We start from the raw sequence: 25,329 nt of genomic DNA on the forward strand, positions 1-25,329 counted from the left end.
CAGACCACGAAAAAGCACTTCCGGTTCATCCGACCGAGCCCAACAAAAAACACAAAAAAGAAAGAAAAGAAAAATGCATATACATACACAAACATATGTAACAATGCAGAGAGATTTTTCTTAACCATTTTAAAAAATAGTCGACACTCTTGGACATTCCCATACCACGTGGTCAAAATTGTACTTAAGGGACAGTCTTGGAGTTTTTTTTTTCTATAAAGATGCCCTTCCATGTTGCCAGATTTTTTCATAATTGTCCAAATTTCTTCATACTTACCTAAAATATTAAATGTAACATTCCACCTTCCTCCATCTTGTAGCCAACTTGTTCATTTTTTTTGCATCTGAATCGTGTTTGCTAATATCACACTACCCAAAACTGTTCATCCATCCATTTTCTTCACCCTGGTAAGATTGCCAATCAATCACAGGACAAACACAAAAAGAGAAACAACCACTCACACTCACATTCTCACCTACAGTCAGTTTCGAATCACTAATTAATCTAGCCAACGTGCATGGTTTTAAAGCAGGAATTTCAACTCATTGTTATAGCGGGTCACAAGCTCACTTTGATCTTAAGAGGGCCAGACCAGTGAAACTCACCTTTCTGTCAGTGAAAATAAGTTTAAATAAACATTTAATATCTTAATACTAAACAAGAACTATCTTAATGTGAGAAAAAGAAGAGTAATTGCAACAGTGCAACTTAGTTTTTCCGCATGCTAAAGAAATGCTGCTCTCATTAATGGAAGAAAGACTATTTTTGGCTTAAATTGCTAGAAATAAAAGTATGAAATTACAGAAAAACAATCCTGGTAGCTCATCAGCTAAAAAAGAAAGTCTCTGTTAATTCACAGAAAATGCCCCTTTTTTTGCAGATCCAGTGTAAAAACATATGTTTCTATAGTCAATGGTGAAAGTTGAACCTTTCTGTTATTTAATTCTTTATCTATTAATTTGGTGTATGTATACCAAGGGGCAGTTCCTTATCAGTAGGAAAAGCTGCAAAACTTGTTAGCAATCATTTAAATGTCCAAAAATTAATTACTTCCTTCACATTTTCTAAAGACATCCATCCAGTGGGCCAGATTTGAGTCTTTGCTAGGCCAATTCTGGCCCCAGGGCCTTGTGTTTGACATCCCTATTTTAAAGTGTCGAAGGATGCTTCTTCATGGGAAGAAGATGGATCGTTTGAAGGAAAACACAGGAACTTCTTGCTGTGAGACAAGAGAACTAACCACCATACACCACGCTACACTTTAAACAGTTTATGTTTCATCAAAATGATTGTGGATTTTTTTTTTTTTTTGTGTGCTGATTAATCCACGTGTTCAAGGCTTAGAGTACTAGTCAGCTTACTGACTGTTTAACTCAAATAAAAACAGTCGGTGTTTTTAAGTTAAATTGCTGCACAAGTAAAATTTATAAAAGAAAAGAGAAAAAAAGGAACCCGCTACTACCTGTCAGCGATTTCATCATCAGCATCCTCATCTTCGATTTGTTGCCCTCGAACGTCATCATCACCACCAACTTCACCGTCGCCTACACCATCATCAAATGGGAGGAGCGCGCACTCCCCCGGCGTAGAGGTACGGTGCGCGCTGCAGATGAAACATGGCAGGAGACAGCGAGACAAAGCCAGGTGACCAAGCCGAAAATGACTCAAATATTCGGCAGCCATTCCTCATCGGTGTGGCAGGAGGGACAGCCAGCGGGAAGGTTGGCTTTTATATTATAAACCTTTTCTTCTTTTTTTCCTTTGGATTATTTCTTGGAGGCGTCTGATTTTTTTTTTTTTTTTTTTTTTAAATATCTGTTGTGTTAGATTATGCGTTTGGGATGAAGAGGGCAAGACTAAGATGTGAAACGTATTCTTCCTCGGAAAAAAGAAGTTTAGTTTAAAATCATTACTTAGTCACTCGGCCTGGTTGTTGTGTTGATCAGTAGTGAAAGTTACGCAGGCCGCAGTACTGCATGTCAAATCAGAAAACGTGCACTGTCAACACTACTGTCATTTTCACCCCCCATTGAAACCAGATTGATGTTCAGATTTCAAACTTCCGTGAAGGACTCCCGTATTTTGTTTTTCATGCTTTTTTAATCAGAGGGGATGTAAAGAGTGGCGAAGATCATGGGAAAGAGGAAAAGGAGGACTGAGGTTTGTCATAATTAGCATCAGCTGCGCTGGGTGCGCTGGCTGCGAGGAGTGTAAAATGCATTTGCAGACAAAGAAAGCTGAAAAAACTGACTGTTAACGCACTGTGCTGTCTGCAGCAGATGGATGCATGATTATCACTATTGGAGGCGGCAGCTTTGACGTTATTCTTTTTATTGCGCTTTCTAAAGGATTTTCTGATGTCACACAATGTATCCGCTGTTTCAAAGTCGCTTGATGTTAACTTTATCTCATTTCACTGACCTGCTTGACACTGACAATGTAGACGGCTTTGGTGCCACGACAGACTAAATATATGCTTGGGCATTCTGTATTGTGCAGCATGTTATAGGTTCCCAGTAGTTTCCAGTATTCTGTCTTGGATGATCAGAATATGCTGCACTATGGTCACATTTTGTTGCAAAGTGGATAACCACAATAAACACAGTCTCTAGGGTGAACCAGGGCTCCAGTTTGTGACAGGATTGCACAGCATTTTTATTCTAAATCTGAGAAAATGTCCCATATTTTGATTGGCTCAAGTTTACATAAATCAATACATCTAACAAGAAACGCAGCGCAGATCCATGAAATAACCTGAAATGATACGTAAAAGTTTTAACAGTTATTCGGGATATAAAAAGTCATTCACGGGAGCACAAAAACTATCATATAAGAACATAAAACAAGCTTCTGAAGTTGGGAAAATTGCATTCAAATAAAATAAAGTACATTTGTCCTTTTTATTTAATCTTCAACATGTATTTGAAGATTGGTGCTATGAGGCCCTGTTTTGGAGCACTTCTCTGTATTAGCAACATGTTTTGCATTTTCATCATACAAGCATAGTTTTTGACCTACATTTAATTAGTTGGGATTTGTTTGGCTAACTAATTTAGCCTTGTATTTCCATTAATCCAAGACTGGCATATCTCTTGACATTATTCATATGGGTGACGGTATGCTGACTTCTTAGGTGAAGGTGGTTGTGGTTCAACAGGCAGTTGTTTGTGGCTTCAACTTCCTGGTGTTATGCCTCTATTTTCCCACAGGAGTAACTGCTCACAGAACCACCTGTTCTCCCAGACATGTTATCTGAACAGGGAGTAAACTGCAGTTATTTGTTATGAGTGTTTGTCTGAAATGGCGTCAATGATTTCCAGTAATGGACTACGCTGTGTTTTTACATGATTAGGACGTAAAGTGTAAGTAAATGTTGGTTCCAGTGCAAAAGTATCAGGCCGTGTTAAATCGTGTAACGAGGATCACTTGTTTCTGATTCTTTGTTTGTGTTCAGTCGTCGGTGTGCAGTAAAATCATGGAGCTGCTGGGCCAGAACGAGATCGACCACCACCAGCGGCAAGTGGCCATCCTCAGCCAGGACTGCTTCTACAGGGCCCTGACCCCGGAACAGAAGGCTAAGGCGCTCAAGGGCCAGTTCAACTTTGACCACCCAGGTACATTGCCTCTACATTTGTGAGTCATGCTGAGTCACTGGGCCAGAGGGGGCTCGAGCATTGAAACGTAAGCATTGTTTGTTCATTCATGCCAAATGTGACTTTTGGTTTTAACTACCTTGTGCTCTTTCCTTCTCTATAGATGCATTTGACAATGACCTCATAATCGCGACCCTGTGGGACATCAAGGAGGGGAAAACAGTCCACATTCCTGTTTATGACTTTGTTTCCCATTCCAGGTGACTAACTGTTCATACAGGCACAACATTAAAGGAGGTTTCAGCAGGTTTCAGCTTACACAAAGAGATCTCTGATGCGGCATCAATGGAAGCATCGTAATACATAAGACATGCATTATGTCTACTGTGGTGGGCAAATTGATTTTCATATCATAGTGAAATGAATGGAAGCCCATAACTGCCTGGAAGGTGGAAAAATCTGAGTGCACTTTGTAGTAAAAGTGTTCAAATGTGAAACGGTGCATGAAAAGTTAATTATTTATTTATAGTTTTTTATTGTGTTAAATTTGAGATTTCATTTTTGTTAAAGTTAATTTAAATAAAGAAAAAAATTCATTTGCATCAAGACATGTTGGTTCGGTACATTCTTGGGGTGCTGCACCTTTAATAGAATTCAAGACCTTTTTTCCGAATAACTCGCAAGCTTTTTAATCTCTCTAATCGCCATTCTTATCATTTTTCACCGCAGTGGATGCTGTTTAACCTTCTTTCTGTTTTAATATATGTCAGGAAAGAAGAGACCATGACATTGTACCCTGCTGACGTGGTGCTGTTTGAGGGCATCTTGATGTTCTACTCTCAGGAGATTCGAGACTTTTTCCACATGAAGCTGTTCGTGGATACGGATGCAGACACTCGTCTGTCACGGAGAGGTGACGCATGGCGAGACAAATCTGTTATGTTTATAAGCACGGGGCGGGGGGTGAATGTAACAGTTCATTGAATTAGTTGTTTTTAAAATGAGGTCCTGTGGTACAGGGGGGCTGCAAAGAAGTGCTCCTGAAAATTAAAGCTAGTTTGGCATCTTAGGAAACAAGCTTTTCTGTTTTCCTGTTAAAATTGCTACCATACAGCAGTTTCTTGGCTTAACCTCTAAACTAGAAGCTGGGAAAACACAGTGGGTCTGCTTATAGGTAGCTAAACTGCCTACCAATAGATCAACTCAGTAATTAACTCATTTTCTTTTCTTTTTTTCACTTTTCTTAATAGAAAAAAGGAAGAAATCATACAAAAGTGTTAAAATACTTTATGCAATTTAAACGTTTTCTCCCTTGTCTCGTTTTCCTTCAGTGCTCCGTGACATCAGTGAACGTGGTCGGGATTTGGAAAGCGTTCTAGCCCAATACATCACCTTTGTCAAGCCTGCTTTTGAAGAGTTTTGTCTGCCGGTGAGTCCATATTCTGTTAGCACATTTGCACATTGTCCCTGAACATGGAGTCAAAGATAAAATGTTTGCTCTTTTTTCTTTTCGACTTTGTTTAGACAAAGAAATATGCTGATGTGATAATACCGAGAGGAGTTGACAACATTGGTAAGTAGTTTTTTGGTTGTTCTGGGGGCGGGTCTGCCTGGGAAGTGCATCATAAAGACTACATTACGGATTATTTAGAAAAACAAATCTAGTGGAAGCAAATTTTGGAGACTCAACAGTGTTTATCAGCAAGGACGCAGCTGTGTTTATCTCCTTGCTGGGAATTGTGGTCTTCATACTCAGGAAGCAAGGTGAGGACAAAACAGCTTTGTCTAGTTTTAGGAAAGCTGTAAAAGAAAACTGCACTGCTCTCTGAAGACTTTGTCGTGACACACCTGCTCCGACCATTTCCCCTTGATTGCTTCTTGGTCAGGTTTTATATGTATATGTGCCGCTGTGGCTTTTTAAAAATTGATCAGTAGTCTAATTTTCTACACATAATATTTGTTTAGGTCTGGCTTGGAACAGAAGCATTGACGTACAAAGAATGGAACAACGGGCTTACTGTGATGACTTTATTCCAGGCAGCGTTTTTCCGATCTATTGTCCAATTTTTGGTGGCCCTGTGCTTTCCTGCTCACATGCGTGGCACTCAGGGCCATCAGTATTTTCGCCTTTTTCTGTAAACCGTACAGATGGCTGCTTAGGAAAATCCCAGTAGATCAGCAATTTCTGAAATACTCGAACCAGCCTGTCTGGGACGAACAACCACATAAATCACCTTTCTTCCCCGTTCTGACCCCTGGTTATATTTCAGCATGTTGCCTTGTCTCCATGTCTAAATGTGTTGTTGCTGTTGTGTGATTACCTAAGCAGTGTTGGTCAAGTTACTTAAAAAAAGTAATCAGTAATTAATTACTGATTACTTCCCCAAAAAAGTAATCCCGTTACTTTACTGATTACTTATTTTCAAAAGTAATTAATTACTTAGTTACTTAGTTACTTAGTTACTTTTTAAAAACATGATTTACAACCTGAATAGGTGATAAAGCGATAGATCTTTCAGCCCAATTCTACTTTTTCTACATAATCCATCATACAAAATGTAATCAAATGGAAAAGTCTCTTTTTAAAACTTGTTTTGTTAGTTTTAATCTTTTAACTTTATGCATGAAGCAAAATTTTCTGACTGGAAGAAATTAGTTTAACATTTAAACCTATTTTCTGCACATTCCAGCACATAATTAATATATATATATATATATATATATATAAAAAAATTTAAAATTTATTTATTTTTTTGTGTTTACACTCACTCTTTCAGATGCAAGTAAAACACAGCAGAAAATAAATAAAGTCAAAGACTAGCGGTCCTTTTGCTCTATTTTCACCTGTAAAGCAGGAGTAGAGTAGGCGGAGGTTTATCCTGGTGCAGGTGTGCCGCAGCGGTCAGTGGAAGGATACCGCAGTTTCTCTGTGGGTTTCTCATTACGTCGTAGCTACTCGGTGCTTGCTCGGAAGTTTAGGGGTTTTTTTCGCTGTAAAAAGAAGTTTTCTTCCCACGCACAGCGGACACTAATGTTTTTGTCACTTTTTACGGAATCAAACTCAAAGTAAGGTCAGTACTTCCACGCTTTAAACGCTGCACGCTCATACTCTCTCCCGCACTCGATATATTATCCATTGTTGATCTGCACACAGCTGTTGTCACGAACATCACACTCGCTTACGTCACTGTCATGAGACATTCTCGCAAAAAAATCACGGTTTTAGTAACGCAGTAACGCAGCGTTCCTACGGGAAAGTAACGGTAATCTAATTACCGTTTTTGCAATAGCAATCCCTTACTTTACTCGTTACTTGAAAAAAGTAATCGGATTACAGTAACGCGTTACAAGTAACGCGTTACTGCCCATCTCTGTACCTAAGTAGATATTTGTGTTAACAAGCAACTGGACAGGTGTGCTTAATAAAGTGGCCAATGAGTGTAATTAACCCAAACGTACCTTAAGTTTTAAAATGTATTCTTACAAGTGTCACAAAAAAAATAAAAATGTGTTTTTGTATAAAGTAACAAACCAAGATTTCTATATAATATGGGCTGTACAATTCATTTAATATTTTTTTTTAAATATACAATTTATAATATCTGCCAAAGAAGCGAAATAGTGTAGCGATGGTAAACAAAGAGACAATTACATATATATTTTTTTCATTATTTTGTGCCGTTTTATTCTGTAAAATAGCTTAGACCTTTGATGATTAAAGATGAGCTGTAAGTTTTGGGGGTATTAACTTTTTTTGGATGATGAGTTTGTATCTCTCAGTAAAACAGAGTTAGAAACTGAGACCATCTGTAACCATGAAACATCTGTCTTTCAACGCAGTTGCAATAAATCTCATCGTTCAGCACATCCAGGACATTCTGAACGGCGGTTTGACCAAACGGATGAACGGGTGGTTCAGCGGTTATGGGACGGAGAAGAAGCAGCCGAACATAGAGTCGAGCAGTCGGCCCCACTGAAGGTCATCACTCCTTCAGGGAAGAGGAGAATGGTTTGCCTGAGTGTGCTGCTCTTCGTCATGGCTACTGCAGCAAGGCAGCATAACTTCCGGGAATTCAAAAAGCCTCCTTTTGGTGCGATTCTGCTTAGACTTATTCAAATGAAAGGAGGCTTTGTGGAGCTGGTTCGCAGCAGAGGTATTCAGTTAAAATTTTCTCTTTAACTTGTGTACTGGATGACACTGATCGAGGGAGGAGTGAAAAAAGGCACTCACTTTTAATTTCATTTCAAACTGCTGCTTGCCTTTAATCCAGCACTGAGCTGGAGAAACTGTCTGCAAAAAGATTCACACACTCGACAGCCTTTAACAATCCAATAAATGAAGTGAAGTGACATGCTGCTGATTCCCTGTACCGGTGCAAACTAACATTTTTCTTTTTCAAGATCTGTTTAAAAATAATTAAACAAAAAGCTCAGCTCAAACAACCAATTTATGCCTCAAACACCCGATGTACTACATCACCGCCAAAGATGGTTTTTGTGGACTAAATATGGAGTTTAATTTTGCTGTTACCCATTTAATATTAAGAAATCAGGAAAATTTATCATTTTAAGAAATTACCACAAAGTATAATTTTTCCTTGTAACTGTCAGATGCATGTTAAGATGTTTTCATTAAAAGAAGATGGACTGAACTCTAAAAGGAGATTGATTTAATATGATGATGTTTCTTTTCTGTATGTTTGACTGCTCAGGTACTGTTATTTTCACCTTAAAAAGCTTCTTTAATGAAGACCGTTCTGTGTTGCGTTATTCTTGATGTCACAAATTGAGAGAGAAGTGCCACACACTGCTTAGTGCTGTAGAGGCAGCAAAGATATGGAGTGGCATTTTGTGTCTGCGTTGTGATAAAATGCCCCAAAGAGCCTTTAAAAGTTTTTTTGCAAGTAAAATGTGAACCTTAAATGGATTGTTTTCCTCACAGCTGAGTCTTGTAGGTTGACTCCATACTGAATGGTGTGCAGCCAGCATTAACAGTGGGTGTGCTCTGGGGTACGAGCATATGCTCCAAATGGAAGAGGTGTCACGGTAAAATGATGTTGGCTTGTGTCAGATCAACCCAGCGTTAAAGTGTTGTTAATCATGAGTGAAATAATAATGCTAAAGGGAACTCCTACACCAGCAGCAGCTGCCGGCACTGAGCGCATGCCGTTCTGACTCAGCACTGTTTTGAAGCTCGATATTGAAATTGCCTTCTGTGACTTGTGTAAGATTGTCTCCCAAAGGAGAAAATGCCAAACATTACAATAAAAAGGCATGACACAGGCACACTTTAGCAAGTACAGACCTGCAGTGACCATTCATAATCTGCTTAACAGACAACTGGAAGCACTGCACATTAAATCAGACATGTGGTTGTGGTAGGTACATGCACGCTTGAATTGAGTGAGGCATGCTGTGTGTACGTCAGCAGATATTCATGTAGATTGTGTTTGTTTAACAATTTCCGATGCTGTAATTGGTGAAAAATGTACTGAGACTTCTGCAGGTAGACAATAAAATAAAAACAAAACAGTTTGAGTTCTCGCAAGATTCAGCTTAAAAACAAACGAAACATCTGAATTTAAATCACAAATGTATTTTATTTGCAAATAAAAACCCTCATGTCTTAACTTTATAAACACAGCACTTTAAGGGCTGATAGACACATTTAAGCTGAAGCTCAAATCACAATACTTTTTCCTACAACCAAGAGCATCAATATCATGTCATACATCGTAGTTTCAATACTTAAAATTTCTGTTTTCTGATTCACTGGACCAAAACTGAAAAGGATTATTTTGGTAAACTTTAAAGGGTTAACTGGTTAAAACAACTCATTTTTACCTGCATTTTGACACCAGGCTCATCCTGTAGCGGTGATAACTTCCATGTGAAAACGGTTAAAAACAGTGAGTTAACAGAAAACAGCTTTCTTTTTCTGTTAGTGTAAACCATAGATGTTAAACTGGTGCATTTTTCTTAACTTCATATCCAACTTAGCATCATGGGAAGGCAGAAGTTCATTGGGGCTGTAATAGGGCAGAGCGTGGGGTACATGGAGAGGTGTCCAGTGTATCACAGGACTCAACGTTGTTGTTTTTTTTTACATTTTCCAAATCACAATATCTGCTTTGAATGCTGCCATGTATTCAAACAATTGAGAAAACTTTTCTGTCAGTGTTTAAATGTGTATTTGTAATAACGTATCTAAAATTAATTTTACTACTACCTAATAGTTAAACATGAAAATTCATTTTCTTTATGATCTCAGTCCAGGCTAATGTAGCCCTGCAACATATGTAATGTTTCACATATTCCCGGCTGTGCCCCAAATCAACAGTATACACTAAGCAGGTTTTCTGGATTTTTTTTACACTGGAAAAGCAAAAAATAAAAGCAAATAACAAAAGACAAACAAAACTGGAGCAGGAACATTCCATGAACTGGCTGCATGGGACTGGCCACAGTTCTTTACTTAAATAAAGTCATACAATGAGTTCAAGTAATCACTTTACTTCATTCACGTGTGATGGAAAAACAGTGTGAATTTTTAAAGTAGCACTCTTGTGATTAAATAAAGAAGCACTTTGGTGTGAAAGACATTTCTAAAGAACTGCACGTTCTTTTGAGTTCAGTATGTAAGACAGTCTGAAGAGTTCCTGCTAAAGGAGAATGGCTATTCAGTCCTGTGAATCTCAGCATGTTAATGTCACTCCCTCACAGAAGTGTTTTGACCAAACAGGCTTCGGTAGAGTTCGCTGCGGGCCTCGTCGCTCATCGAGCTGTGGTCAATCGGCGCCATGAAATTGACCAGTTTGCTGTGGATGTGGAACCGGACTTTGCGCCCCTTGCTGGCTTTAGTGTCTACTTTCTTCTTGATTTTGCTGCGCAGCTTCTGGATGGCCAGCCACTGCCGGCCCATAGCCACCTGATCGTTGGGGTCCGCTGCGCTCGTCTTACGCTCGATCAGCTCCCTCAGCAGCTGGTGGTAGAAATCGTCGTCATCAAATATGTCCTCATCGAGATCTTTCAGATGCGTGTTGGACTTCAGCCGTTGCTCCGACACCTCGCCTCCCTCCATGGGGATGTTCTCAGATGTGAGAGCAGGGGCTTCCACCTTCCCCAGGACCCGGTACTCTGAGCGCTGGGTCTGGGTCCGCTTCAGCAGCCTGTCCTTGTCCATCAGCACCTGCTCCACCTGGGTGAGAATGTTCCTCTCGAACGCCCCAAACCCTTTGGTGCTCTTGCCCATCGTCAGCCTTGTTTTGTCGTGCCACTTCTGCAGCGTGGCATTGCAGTAAGGCTGGAAAGCTGCAAACCGTTTGGCCATGAAGTCCGGGTACTCTGCCATCTCCAGTTTTCGTTTGGGCGCTCTGGCCTGCTGCGCTGATCCCTCATTTTCATCGTCGCTGGTTATCTCCTCGTCTTCCCCCGTGTCGATGGATCTCGTGTCAGCGTTCTGGTGCAGAAGTTGGTCGTGCAACTCCAGCAGGGACCTCTGAAGAGCCTTCAGAGCCTTGTGAGTGTTCTTCAACGCCGCTGTGAACTCCCCCCCACCTCTCCTCTTGAACTCTGGAAAAGTCTGTGGCTGAGGAAGCTGGTTGGCAGTCACCAAAGCTTTCTGGATTTTTATCCGGCCCTCGAGCAGCTGGTCCCACAGGGCCAGCTGGTTCTGCACCACCTTTCCTTTCTCCACCTCCTCATCTACTTTGTCCTGAGAAAACGTGCGCACCACTCCATCATCATCATCCTCTTGCTCACTTTCCATCTCATCATCATCATCATCACCAGAGCCTTCCTCTTCTTCACTGCCTTCAGACTCCTCACGGCTTTCATCATCATCCTCGCTCATTCCCAGGTCATCCATACCTTCTGTCAGTTTGTGGAAGTCTACTTTCTGAGGAAAGGTGATGTCAGTTGCTTTCTTCTTTAAAGCTAGTTTAACATCGAGTTCTGAATCACTGCCCATCAACAACTCTTCCTCATCATCATCGTCGTCGTCCTCCTCCTCTGAAGCATTTTCATCGTCATCTGCCTCTTCATCCCCCACTGAATCATCTTCGTCACCTTCTTCCTCTTCCTCCTCCTCATCCTCGACATCATGTTCATCCTCCTCAGTCTCCCTTAGCAGCTGCTTTCGGGACACTGGCTTTCCCACATACCGTCTATCTGTGTCCGAAAGCAGGGAGGTGTTGCGCTTCCGCAGAGCGCTGAGGCCGGCCGCATCTTCATCCTCATTGTCGTCTTCATTGAACCGGTCCACCACTCTGGCTTTGGTTGCCTCGTCATCATCATCCTCCGGATCCACGAATTTTGGCAAAGGATTCAACAGATCCTCAAGCTCCTGTGAAAACGCGCCTGCCATGGCTCAAAGTTTACAACCACCACACGTGCAGACTCTTCCTGTGCGCCAGAGCGGGTTGATGACGTTAGAAAAATGCGACAACGTATAAAGACGTAGAATAAGTTCAGCCCTGCGTGAGTTCTTTCAGGAAGAACCTGATGATAAATGAATGCAGAAACACCAACCATGAATTGATGGCTTAAGTAAAATCAAGCAAACAAATGAACAAAACTGGAAATAATTAACAATTAATTACTGATATAGTTATTCAACTGTTTCTTTTGTAATGTAACAAAGCCATTTAGAAGATTTACAGAGGACCAGAAGAGAATTTTGTGCTTCAGTAATGAATTGTTCCATACTGTACATCTGTAGAAGTTGTTGAGGATTATGGTTTGGCGTCTTAAAAAGCACATTCTTGGGTGTTGTCAGATTTATACATACCCCAAGAGGAAGCCAGAAATTGTATTTATTAATGGAGTTTTATTCCAAAAATAGGTGACTAAATGAATAAAAAATAAAATGTTTTTTATACTTCTGAACTAAAGGCATAAAAGAAAAAAAGTTGCTAGTTAACTTAAAAAAAATGACACAAACTTAAAAAAAAAAAAAAGAAACCCTAAGTCTAAATTCTTAAAGTAAAAAAATGACTGAATTATCGCGGGAATATGACCTTTAAGACAAACTTTGGTCAAAAAAGCTTCTCATATGCAATCCTCTGCGCATGCGTATACGGTTGGCGAGGCTCTGGGCTGGTCTTGCTAGCTCAGTTTTGTTCGTCAGACTTACGCAGAAAACGCTTTCTGTAGAATAAAGATGTCAACAAGCGACTTTTATTTGAGATATTATGTCGGGCACAAGGGGAAGTTTGGACACGAGTTTCTAGAATTTGAGTTCAGGCCTGACGGTAAGTGTAATTTGAGCGGTAATACAGACGCGTTAGCTGTCCGTGGTTCGAAGCTAACCGGTTCAGCTAGGCCGCAGCGGAGTCAAAGAGCCAAATTCTCCGTTTGGATTTAGCTGCAGGAGTAATGCTGATTACTAACTTTGTTTATATATAAATAATATTATTATTACCATAGCGTGTGGTTTAGAATATAAGCAGTAATGTTTTGAGTTCATTCTGTGAGTGCGTACGCGCCATGCGGCCTGTAGCGATTGATAACAAACTCGGGCGTTTTGTTCGAAACGATACAGTTTCCCACGTTAAAGTTAATCTTTTTCCCCCGCAGGTAAACTGAGATATGCAAACAACAGTAACTACAAGAATGACGTAATGATCAGGAAAGAGGTAACGTATGATTGATTTTAAATGTATGTGTAAGGGGTGGTGAGATATCTGTAAAGTAAGAGCTGGTTGTTTGGTTATTTTTCGAGAAGTAGTTTGCTCAAACAACATGCATGTGGTTATAAATTAATGCCGTTTCTCGAAATGTACAAATTTAAATCTGACTTATGCGTTTTCCGGTGTGCCAACCAGGCATATGTTCACAAAAGTGTGATGGAGGAGCTGAAGAGGATCATTGACGACAGTGAAATCACCAAGGAAGATGATGCTCTGTGGCCGCCTCCTGATAGAGTTGGCAGACAGGTTTGTGACCTCTTTATTACCCCGTGTCCTCCCAGTTATTGCAGTTTCAGCTATTTTCATTCATGCCATGCAGATTTTTTGAGGTACGTTGCAATAGGCAACTGTCCAAGGCGGTCTTTAACTATTCCACATTGCAAGTACAGTCTGTGTGCTGTTGTGAAAATATTCTGGTACCTTCGCTGAGAGTGGTGATCCTCAATCCTGCCTTTTGCATGCTGTATCCAGGCAGCTTCCTCACCCAAACCACACTAAGTTTATCCAGTAGTGAACTGGTTTGGGTTGGGTATGCTTAGACCTCATGGTTATACTGAGGCTTATTGTTTACACGTGTGGAAAAGAAAAATCTGACCTGATGACCCTACAGCATCAGTTGGATTTTGCTGATACTTTAATTGCACTTTGTTTAATATCTCCATGCAAAGTTATACTTTCACAATCTGAATATTTTATGATTTACAAGCCCTAAATAGTGGTGTGAATAAATTTGGCAGTTTTTTTTAACTTATCCTGGAATATCCTGGAATATGTTATAGTTCCAATAGCAAAACCGATAAACATTTAGCCAGTCATTCATACTCTAGATCACAGGTGTCGAACTCCAGGCCTCGAGGGCCGGTGTCCTGCAGGTTTTAGATTTGTCCTTGATCCAACACAGCTGATTTAAATGGCTAAATGACCTCCTCAACATGTCTTGAAGTTCTCCAGAGGCCTGGTAATGAACTGATCACTTGATTCAGGTGTGTTGACCCAGGGTGAGATCTATAACCTGCAGGACACCGGCCCTCGAGGCTGGAGTTTGACACCCCTGCTCTAGATCTTTGTTCTGTTTCCTAGTACATACCTGGAGTGATTGCTCAAGGGTCATATCATCATATGGGATAAATGGGCTGCTTAAAACAAGTTATTGTTTGAAAGTTCAGGCTTATCTTCTGAGGGTGATTTCCTTCTATGAAAGAATCATTTTCTAATATATTCATACTCTTAGTTTTTCTCACCCTTTGCAAATTGAGCATGCAGTTAATAAGACGGAAGGTGGAAGAAATGTCCCAGTTTGATAAGGTCTTTGGCTACTTTCCTTAAAAGTGAGCAGTCAACTGCAGTTCATCCTTTAATTCAAACCTGTGCGGACAGAAGGTCAACCAAATGGATTTTTCTGTGACCAATAAGATCATAGTGGAGAAAGAAGAATAAAGTTGAGAGCACTATGAAAATGACCTAAACTTTTGTACTTATGAAAGAAAGTGGCCTAAATTTTCACCTTCATCAACTCTGCAGTGATGATTTTCTCCCAAGATAATTTTCTGAGGCCTGTTTTTTGTCTCATCTTTTACAGGAACTCGAAATTGTCATCGGGGACGAGCACATTTCATTCACAACTTCCAAAATTGGCTCCTTGATTGACGTCAATCAGTCAAAGTAAGTAATATATCCAGGAGTTGGGAAGTGGAAAGTAAATTGTATTTGTTACTGATGTAAGCACATGTGTTTTCAGGGACCCTGAGGGCCTTCGTGTGTTCTACTACCTGGTGCAAGATCTGAAATGTCTCGTTTTCAGTCTGATCGGCCTACACTTCAAGATCAAGCCCATCTAAAATCTGGATTTTGCTCATTTTAATTACTTTAGCTGATGTTTCTGTTGTACTACCGCATTTGTACATTTGCTTTTGGTGGAACTATTTTTTATTTTAAATAAAGAGAGATTTGGTTAAAGAATATGTGTTGTTGTCTTAAATGATCAGCTGTCTGTGAAGAATCACAAGGGCAAATAAGAGCAGAGGTAATTAACTTTTAATTTCAATACATTCAAGCACAACAAATGGCTGTAATCTAACACTAATGACAGTTCAGTGTATTACAGTGGTGATTTGTAAATGCTCTGGTTGAGCTTCACATCATTCAAAAAGGCACATCCTCTGCATCCTGACTGGCAACTATTGCAGAGAACTTTAACTGCATGAATGACCAACTAGAGTCAGAGCTCCAAGTTCAACCCACTCCCTACCCCCTTCTGAAGGGCCTTTTACAGAGTAACGATTCCCTCATTTCTCTGACATAAGCAGTAACTCAATTGGCCTCTGTGTCACTTCATAACACTGTAAGATAGCTATATTATATATGCATTACGTGTATCATGGCCGTTAATTAGTGGAAATTTGCTTCGTATTTCACTTCCATTTAAGAAAAAAGTTTAATGTGGAGACCCTCCTTGAGAAACCACAAATTGCGTAGGGGCAGGATTATATTTAAACTGTTGCCTCACAGCAAGGTGTTGAGTTTGGAGAACATGCAAAGGCCCCTCTGCATGTTCTTCACGTGTTTGCGTGGGTTCTCTCCAGGTACTCTGGCTTCCTCCCACAGTCCAAAGATATGCAGTTAGTGGGGTTATGTTAATTGATAATTCCAAATTGCCCATGTGAGTGCAAACGGTTGTCTGTTCTTATGTGTTAGCCCTGCGAAAAACTGGTGACCTGTCCAGTATGTACCCTGCCTCTTGCCCCATGGTAGCTGGTATAGACTCCCTCCCCCTGATGAGGATGGATGGCTGAACAAACTTAAATCACAGCTAACAGTAACATTAGGCCACAGCACACTAACGTCAGCATGTATGTAAGAGTTGGGCACAAATGTCTGAATGGCAATTTGGAATGACTGGGCTGAGGAAGTCAAACATGAGCAAATTTTCAATGAAGGTAAATAAATTTTTTTTTATCGTTTTCAGGGCTTGAAAGTGAATATGAAAAGAATGTATTTTGCTACACTTGATTTTGCTTTGATTCCTCATTTTGTAGTGTTATAGATGAAGTTGCTGATATTTTTTCATTACAGTTGGATATTTTTCACCAAAATGTTAGAATATCAAGTTTTACCAAAATAACTGGTTATGATTTTTGCCGCACACCAGCAGTTCTATTCATGACCGAACAATTGTTATGATACGTTTAAATAACTAAGGGACGACAGAGCAAACTTTGTTTTTAAAGAGCTGCCCATCAGTTTTCGACATCCTTTCTATTCTCCCTGCATTTCCTTCCGACTCTTACCTTTATCAATATGTAAAAGTACACCTGTTCACTCTTAGCTCAGTGGCTTTCCATCCAGCACTGTGAAAATGTCCTCTAAAGACTTGTGGACGCACTGCAGGAACTCATGGACGTTGCGAGCCGGGTAACTAGATACGTTGCAACCGATCCAATTGTCGTGGATGCCGTAGCCGACACCAAAACCATCAGGTACCACAGGGGCAAAGCCGCCAAGACTGACAGCTGGACTGGTGAGGGTGCTAGTAGAGAGGATGTTATGGTTGATGGCGGCGTAAGCTGGGTCAGTGTACAGACTGGGCAGAGCTTGGCCCTTTGAGGCGGCCAGGTATCGCATCGCGAACAGGTGACGGTCAAAACCCTGACCTGGAGAGAGATGCAAAAAGAGCAGTTAGTGAAGGAACTGTTCTCAGGTCAGCATTGTGTGTAATAAAAAGTGCTAATCAGTCATTATCTTAACACTTCAGTTTTTTTATATCGAACAGTGCATTCAAGAAAATAATTCAACTTTAATAAAGTCACACATTATGGTGAATAAGACTTATGACTTTACCTTGCTTGCATTACTGTAAAAAACCTAAAATTTCATATTGCAGACCATGCCCCTCTATGTCTAATAAGCTAATATCAAAACATATTTGCTCATCCATTTAGTAGAAAAATACTAAAACAGATTCCCAGTTTTTGTAAATCAGATATCTGCATATGTCAGACTTTGAGCTCTGAGAGAGAGCCCAAGTCATAAAGGCCAAAAAAATTACGTAAGTATCATTAAATTTAAATGAATGAATCTAAAAAAGTAAGTGACAATCATATATTGTGTTTTTAAGACCATACACTTTTATGTGTTTGTTTCTCCCTGAATATGTAAAAAAGATTTACACTTTTAACATATGCTGCTATATTTTTAACTATTACATGGCCATGCTACAGTATTGCTTGGCCTTTTCAATGTGTGGGCAAAATTATGTACTTAATCACATGGTCACTTAGATGATGTTCAGCTGATAAAAATGGGTCATTTTAGCCCATTACTAGGTGATTACTTGGCAACCTGTTTATTAAATATTACAGCAAATTCAACTTTTTAAACTGTAAATGAGATGCTATTGTTGAGAAATATACTTTTTTTTTTTTAAAGCATTACAAGTGCACAAATCCTAAACACACAGCAACATGATGATTACATAATATTTGGTACAGATAAGAACTTTTAGAGCACTAAAATAAATAATGTCTGTGTGCAAAGATCGATTGCTCAACTCCTGATGGTGCAGGAGGACAAAGAAACAAACTAAAGGTGTTTTTTTTCCTTTGGTTCTGATTAAATCATCTTGGGAGGGCTGTGAAATGTTTAAACATGGTTATAGCGTTTTATGGTTTAAATATTTAGCTCAGATAAACTACTGCTTTGGCCTGTTATGATGTGTTGTTGCTATGACAGATAATTACCATCAGAGATATCTGCAGTTTAAAACACTGCGTTTACTGGTGTACAAAATCACCATAATTTATCTGCATGCTGATACGCACCCATAGCTGCCTCCTTGGTGAGCTGCCCATGATATTTGGAGCATTCATCGAGCATGGCCTGCAGCTCCGCCACACTGTGTTTGCCAGGCTGTTGAACGAAGGCATGTGAGCACTTTTTGGTTTGTACAGTCGCTGGTCGGATGGTCTCTGTGCGGCCATGCTTGAAAGCTGCAGTGCTACACGACTCGTACGTGGCTACAGTCTGTCCGTACTGCCTCAGAAAGCCCATCTGGAAAGCCAGCTGGGCTATAGCATCTGGACTCAGCCTGTTCTTCTTTAACTGTTCCTTCCCGCCTCTTTTGAACTCCATGGCGTCAATTGTGAGTTTTGATACGGCAGAGTCAATATTCTCCTTTGCCTTTTGGATGCCATTCTCCAGCTCCTTGTTCAGCTTGAATTGCAATCTGCGCACAGCAGAGGCCGAATCCACAGCAGCAGCAGCCGAACCTGGGTGCACCAGTGGCTTCTCGGTGGTGTCCTTAAAGACCTCGTTCTGGAAGCGAAGCACAGCGACGCCGTCACCCCAGGAATGTTCAAAGTTAATAGCTGCCTGTCCGTCTTTGGTTACAATGAGGCTGAAGGACTTGTCGTACCAGCGGTTACAGCCGTTGCCGTGCAGCATGTTGTGGGAGATGTGAATATGGTCCCGCATGCTCTCGTCATCCAGGCAGAGACAGAAAAGGGCGCTGTCCACGACCCGTAAATCCTCTGCGTTTCCAGCACCAATCAGCTTGTCCCTGAGCCCTGCCCACACGTCCCTGTTCTCACTGGTCAGAACACTCAAAGGGAAGGCTGGTGCCGGTGTCGAGTCAGACAAAATGTACTTCAAGTGGGACTGGATCTCTGCAGGCTTCACTAAATTCCCATCCCTGTCTATTATGTCAAACACGTACATGTTTCCTTTCCTCATAACCAAAAGGTGTCGCCCTTTCTCATCAGTAAAGAGCTCATCTCGCCCATGCTTAGGAATCCGAGTTGAGTTAAAGAGGCGGAAGTACTGAGACATGTCCAAAGGGTATGCATTCACCATGTAGGCCCCATACCAGGACAGTGAAGATGGGACCCAGCGGATAAAGTTCTTGAAACTGTCCGTGTCGCTTTTGACTGGGTTCAGATGGAAAACCTCTGGCTCCAGCAGACCGGCTCGTAGCGTTTTCATGAAGCGCACAGCTGAACACACCATGTTGGTCGCCCGCAACAGCTGGTCATTGTACTCAATCTTTGGGTCGGGATTGAAGGACATGAAAGGGTTGAAGTTGAGCACCACAGAGTCACGTGAAGACAGATACATATCAAACCAGGGAGCTGTGACACAAAAGAAAATTTTTAACCTCATTTAACAGTGATTATTCCATCTTAGATGCTCAGTTTTAGGCTAGTCATAGTTACCTGAGATGTAGCTTGTGTGCTTATTGTTTTTATCCTGTGCAACCAGTTCCTCATGCAACTGCTTTCCCGCACCATTCTGGAAATCCTGAGCAAGTTTCTCTGTTGTTCTGCAGATACATGACAACAATGGCTCCAACTAGGTTTAAAGCATTTAAATAATCAAATAAAAAGTTTGATTTAACTTGTGGAAACTCACCTGAACTGGTCATCATCCAAAAGAGGCTTCTGGGCAGCCAAATATCTCCTGATAGTATCCTCCAGTTTTGGTATGGGCAATCTAAACAGCAAAAGGGAAATGAAGTCAGTCATGTTTTATTTGATTCATTTGTATGTTTTATAATAAAAACAACTTAACGGAAGAGAGCACCCACTGTGATGTGGTGATCCATGTTCAAGAACCAAATGCTCAACAGCTTTCTTAAACTAGGGACATTTTCTTCAACATTTTTATTTCATGTAAAATGCCTGATGGGTCTCGATTTCTATTGTAACATTTGGACGGTAGGATCAGAATTAGATATAAACAACACAAAAGCATGATCTATCCTGCCTTGTATGAATGGTTCAGGCTATGGTGATCATGTAATGCTGGGGGCAATGTTTATTTGGCACACTTTGGGCATCTTGTACCAGAGCGTACCTGAGTATTACTGCTGACCATGGCCATCTCTTTCTGGGCACAGTGTACCCATCCTCTGATGGCTGCCTCCAGGAGTATAAAGCACCATGTTCACTCTGCTCAAATGACCTTCACAGTCACCTGATCTCAATCTAACTGAGCGGTCTGGGATGTTGTGGAATGGGAGATTTGCATCATGGATGTGCAGCAACTGTGTGATGCCATCTTATGGACTGAAATATCTGTATAATGTTTCCTGCACAAAATCTATTTTCTGAGTGTGTTAAAATAGATTTTTTTTTTTGTGTTGTGTTAGAAAGCTCATTAAGCGCCTTGAGGCAACTGCGCTGATTGTTAAATCTGTACCACAGAGAATTATGGACGCTCTGAAGAAAAATGTTGTTTGTATGTGAATTTTACAAAATAATTTGGGCTGAACTGTTTTCACACACCTTTTCTTTTTAAGCGTCATTAACCATAATTCATGTCACCCTCTAGTGGTCACTGAGTTTAACGCAAGCATGCCCTTTTACCTACATCGATCTAAAAGCTAAATGGGTCACCTTTATTTCAGGACACCTTTTTGTTTTGTTTGGTGGACATCTCCGGTGCACATGAAACCACAGATTTTTTTTGAGTTTGCGCGACATGTTTGGAGAAAATGAAAAAGCAATGTGTCCAAATTCGTCACAAAACGCCTTACCTGGGTAAACTCTTCTGGTAATGCATGGAAGGCACGACGCTCTGGTGCAGATACTCCGAAGACGATGAAGAGGAGGCCTTTTTGCTGCTATAGTGTCTCATATGAACCCCCAGACCAGCGCTTCTAAAATGAATTAGACTCCCGGACTTCTTGAGAGAGGCGACACAATGCAATGAAAGCAGACCGGCCATGGTGCTGATTTGTAAACTGATCACCTACAGGAGGCTACAAACGTAAAGCACGAAGGGAAAAAACGGTTTTAACAGGTAAAAGGTAAGCCTGGACGGAGCGAGCTTTCACCTGTCACTGAAGGAAAGATACCCCAGCTAACTAGCTAACATTAGCAACCGGTTAAACTTCCTTAGATTACCGCTTCGTTTCAGAGACACTTTAGCAAAGGAAAATAAACGCCACGTATTATAACTCGACTTTATAATTTTAAAAAGTAAAGGAAAACGTTAGAAGGAAAAAAAAATAGAAAGAAATAATTAACTAAAGTGACAACAGGAAGTTTAACCAGTAGAGCGTGTCACGTGACTCCTTCTGGTCCTGCCTCCAGATTTCCGGGATAGTCTTGTAAGGGTGTGAATACATGTTTCTTTATTGTAAATAATAAATATCTAAAGCCTATATATTGTTAAAATAAGGGCCTATGACAGTGTCAATTATTCAGTTATATCAAATTTAAAGATTTATAACTTGGCTTATGCTGCAGTAAAATAACCTGAAATGAAATTAGTCCTGTTAAATAAGCTTTGATCTAAAAGACACTTGGATTGCATTTTATATTTGTTTTGATTTCAAAAAGCTTATTATTGGTCCGCTAATAATGTCAACAAGATGAGAGTGAAACTCCCTTTTGCTTTAATGACAACAGTATGCAAGCTTGTTTGCATACTTGGACTTGATTTGTTTTCACTACGTTCGTGAAAAATCTAAAGTTTTTGGTTGACTGCTTTTCACAAAGATATGAACTATTAGCTCGGAGCATGTGAACAGTCAGAGTATCATCAGTCTTCACTCTAGGCTACCAAACCAGCTCGGCAGGCTTCACTATTTCCCAAACCATCTTTTACTCTGGGTTTAATACAGTGCTGTGTTATTCTTTCTTCATCTCCTCACACTCCTGCAACTAAACATAGTTAAACATAACTATCTCTTATTTTAGATACTCATTCCAGGATCATTCTTTTGTCTCCTTGAAGATTGAAGTTGATTTTACAGTTCTTTTGTCCCTATCTGTGCTGACAAAGAACAACAAGTATAATGAAAGATAATATTTTAGCTTAACTTTCCAGACACTCAAGAAAATATTAATGGCAAAGAAGATTCCATTATCTTTCAAACAGGTGTTGGGTGCTTAACTCTTTCTGTCTTTCTTTGATCGTATTTGTTGAATTTAATGAATAATACATTAAATTACTATTATAATAATAATAATAGTAGATGCATGCCAGGGGTGGATCAGGCATGCAAGAGGATTTTACCCCCGCTGCCTGGCCAGGGCCAATATAGCCTATGATGTGGATGAGATTCTGTGGCCTGACCCAGAACACACACAGGATGCTGACGTGGAATAATGTTTTTGGTGTGTGTTGTACTGTATGGTACATGGATAAAAATTGTGCCACTGTATATACATTGGTTGTGTCTTTTGTGTTCATCATGTGAAAAGGTTTTTGAGGGGAAGAACCACAAGCAACGTAACTTGCCAGTTTTGGGAATATTGTTTAACATTTATTGCACCAATGTGTAAGACTATGTTGTTGTGTGTGTGTTTTTGAGGCCTTGTGTGTGATGTCTGTGGGCAAAGTTTGGTTTTTCAGCAAAAGTTGCTCCATTTTGACCTGACAATATGATGTTTGGGAAATTTGGTGAGACATTATGGATTTGTGTTTACTGTTTTGGGGATACGAGGCATAGTTTCAAGAAATGTGTTTAAGCAATCAAGAAAAACTGTAAAAGAAAAAAAGTAGATTAAATAATCAATTTGGTGGGTCCTTAGAGTTAGTGGTTTACACCTTTGCCTAACATGCAAAGTCTCCCTGGTTGAAAGCTGGGAGGACACACAAATCCCTTGGAGGTTGTGTCAGGAAGGGTACATGGTGTAAAAATCTACCAAATCAAATATGCGGCTCCATCTGCTGTAGTGACACCTTATGAATAAGTGAGCAGCTGAAGGAAAGTTTTAGATAAGAAATAAAAATATTCAAGTTCATAGAATCTTTTTAACTATTAAGTTAGAACTTAATACAACAACTTTTTAGGTGATAATAATTAAGTCAGTCAAAAGTTGGAATAATTATGGATAACTGGCTTCTAAAACAACTTTTTTTACATACTTCAAACAGCCATTCTGTCATGGTCTGGGTAGTTTTCCACTGCATCGGCTCCTCCACCTGATGGCAATCACACCAGCAGTATTTATGACCTGCACACAACTAATCTTTGCCAGATTATCTGCCAACTTTAGTCCGTTCTATGCCTCATGTCTGTTCCTTGGTGTATCATCATGTGTACTTTCCTTATTCCTCTGTTTTCTCGTCAGCATCTAGAACCCACCTACCAAGCCTCATCTGTACAAGCTCTCCTGGATTCTGGTATGCAGCTGCCGGCAACCTCTCCCTTTTCAAACTGCCAGTCTCTCCTGCCTGCCTCCCTGCATTGCACGTAGTACCCACCTGGTCCCTGCACCCAGTTGTCCCTGCAATCTAGTCATAGTTTTGTTATGGTCATAGTTTCTCTTGCCTCAGACGTCTAGTTTACGTTCCTTAATGCTAGTCTGAGTTTTCTGTTAGCATCCAAGCGTTGTGAATAAAGACTCTTTTGTTACACCGCACTTCAAGCCTCCGGTTTTGAAACTGCACTTGAGTCCATCCCATTTCCACGGGCCACTGTGCCATGACACATTCAGTATTACCTTTAAAATATGTTGTATTAGGTAAAGATCAGCATTTAGTATCTGTAAAATATTTGGTGGGTTTTTTTGCACCTTCTATTAGAAAAGACCTGCATTTGTACCATCTATATAACTGATGTGTTATATTTTAGGTAAAAGTCATCAGGCTTTATGCATCGCTACATAACTTGAAATACAAGTACACACAACAAGCACAGCAAAAGGAAGGCGAATAGGAAAAGATTTTAAGAAAAACCACGAGGAATGTTCTCTTTTCCAATTAATTATTTTCTACCCAGGGGATTTTATGGGTAAATAATTTCTCAGTGTTAGTGAGACAAAGTTTTCAGTACATTCATGAATCTCTATTCAAAAATATATAAATGGTGTGTGGAGAAAAGCAAAGGTTTGATGATTTATTAATTTTCAGGACTCGTTTACCTTTAACAATTTTGCCTCAAACGATTCTTGTGGCTCTGTTGTTTTCAATCCTGCATTAAGAAAGTAAAAAGAAGTAATAAGAACTTTGCCCACACAACAGGGTAAAACCATGGCATTATGCAACCTTTGGACCAGTAGAGTGCAGTGTTTTCCTGTTCAGTGATTTTGTGGTTGGAGCTCAACCTCTGCTACACACATCAGCTGCAGAAAAAAACAGCTCGCTGAAGTGTACCAGCAGCATCGGCTGGCTTCCCATGACTTGCGCTGAGCCCGTATTTGTGATAAGTGAGGGAGTGATCAAGCCAGCATGAGTTAGATGGTTGGCCGTGAGCCCTCTGCTGCTATCTGAAGCCCACCCAGCCAGGCACCCGGCCTCCCTATGTGCTTCTCTATAAAAGCAGATAGGGTTATAGTTCACTGGGTCTCCATTAGACTGATGAGATTTTCTGATGTTTGCCTCATTATGCTCTGCCTCACTACAGAGCCTATAGCAAAATATATAACATATAGATTGCTAATTGTCTGACATCCAGCAGTCATCAAGCACCATATAAATAAGTCAGATCTGAAACTGCCTACCTGACCCCAGCTCAACGAAATTTATTTGTACAATAACTGTAGTATATTTGTAATGTAATAAGAACATTATTATAGAACTATATATATATATATATATATATATATATATATATATATATATATATATATATATATATATATATATATATTCTGTTTCTGTGCGAGTTAAAGATGCTCTTGATAGGAAAATATTGGGTCTGTTTTTTGCACAAAACCTGTGCTGTGAAATAACAGAAACATTTCCACTCAAATCCTTTTGAAGGGGTCTTTTAAACTGTAAAGCAACCACTAAAAAAACATTTTTTTTACTCTAAATGTATTTTATCTTTAAATAATCTTATTTCCTGTGGGTCCCTGCACCCGGTACAGAGCCTGAATTACTGATTAATAACGCCTGCTTTTATATACGGTTATATTTAAATAGCTGGTATGAATAAATTTAGTGGATCAGGTTACTAATTGTAAAAAAAAAAAAAATCGATGTAATTTAACCCTACGGATCTGTTTAAGAAAAATATCTGAACAAGCACATGTAAGCTAGATGTTACCAAGTGAATCCATAGGACAGTCGGCTAATCTGGTTTATCTGACATCGACAG

The 25,329-nt window shown here is 40.1% G+C and overlaps 4 protein-coding genes across 6 annotated transcripts; 2 read left to right on the forward strand and 2 right to left on the reverse strand.

Moving 5' to 3' along the window:
* The first annotated feature begins 1,588 nt into the window (after positions 1-1,588).
* On the forward strand, positions 1,589-8,316 carry uck2a (uridine-cytidine kinase 2a). Of its 3 annotated transcripts, none has more exons than XM_006790504.3 (7): positions 1,589-1,722; positions 3,456-3,615; positions 3,758-3,854; positions 4,365-4,507; positions 4,926-5,023; positions 5,119-5,167; positions 7,435-8,316. In XM_006790504.3, the coding sequence occupies exons 1-7, from the start codon at positions 1,618-1,620 to the stop codon at positions 7,569-7,571; spliced, it is 789 nt and encodes a 262-aa protein (XP_006790567.1). In that variant the 5' UTR covers positions 1,589-1,617; the 3' UTR covers positions 7,572-8,316. The 3 variants fall into 3 exon arrangements, with proteins under 3 accessions (XP_006790567.1, XP_087692168.1, XP_035763436.1); XM_087836042.1 differs by lacking the exon at positions 7,435-8,316 and adding an exon at positions 5,560-5,844; XM_035907543.2 differs by lacking the exon at positions 1,589-1,722 and adding an exon at positions 3,240-3,363.
* Positions 8,317-9,174: 858 nt separating this feature from the next.
* aatf (apoptosis antagonizing transcription factor) lies at positions 9,175-12,000 on the reverse strand. Its single transcript, XM_006790505.3, has one exon. The coding sequence runs from the start codon at positions 11,957-11,959 to the stop codon at positions 10,304-10,306; it is 1,656 nt and encodes a 551-aa protein (XP_006790568.2). The 5' UTR covers positions 11,960-12,000; the 3' UTR covers positions 9,175-10,303.
* A 656-nt stretch (positions 12,001-12,656) lies between these two features.
* Positions 12,657-15,242, forward strand: magoh (mago homolog, exon junction complex subunit). Its single transcript, XM_006790506.3, has 5 exons — positions 12,657-12,845; positions 13,171-13,229; positions 13,419-13,529; positions 14,863-14,945; positions 15,022-15,242. Exons 1-5 carry the CDS (start codon positions 12,755-12,757, stop codon positions 15,119-15,121), a joined length of 444 nt encoding a protein of 147 aa, XP_006790569.1. The 5' UTR covers positions 12,657-12,754; the 3' UTR covers positions 15,122-15,242.
* A 59-nt stretch (positions 15,243-15,301) lies between these two features.
* On the reverse strand, positions 15,302-21,357 carry cpt2 (carnitine palmitoyltransferase 2). Its single transcript, XM_006790507.3, has 5 exons — positions 20,812-21,357; positions 19,686-19,766; positions 19,490-19,596; positions 18,101-19,405; positions 15,302-16,933 (listed from the first exon to the last, which is right to left on the reverse strand). The coding sequence occupies exons 1-5, from the start codon at positions 21,000-21,002 to the stop codon at positions 16,605-16,607; spliced, it is 2,013 nt and encodes a 670-aa protein (XP_006790570.2). The 5' UTR covers positions 21,003-21,357; the 3' UTR covers positions 15,302-16,604.
* Positions 21,358-25,329: the final 3,972 nt, after the last annotated feature.

The sequence above is a fragment of the Neolamprologus brichardi genome, chromosome 23, assembly GCF_056152115.1.
Source record: "Neolamprologus brichardi isolate AB-2024 chromosome 23, ASM5615211v1, whole genome shotgun sequence".
In the NCBI taxonomy this organism is placed as follows: Eukaryota; Metazoa; Chordata; class Actinopteri; order Cichliformes; family Cichlidae; genus Neolamprologus; species Neolamprologus brichardi.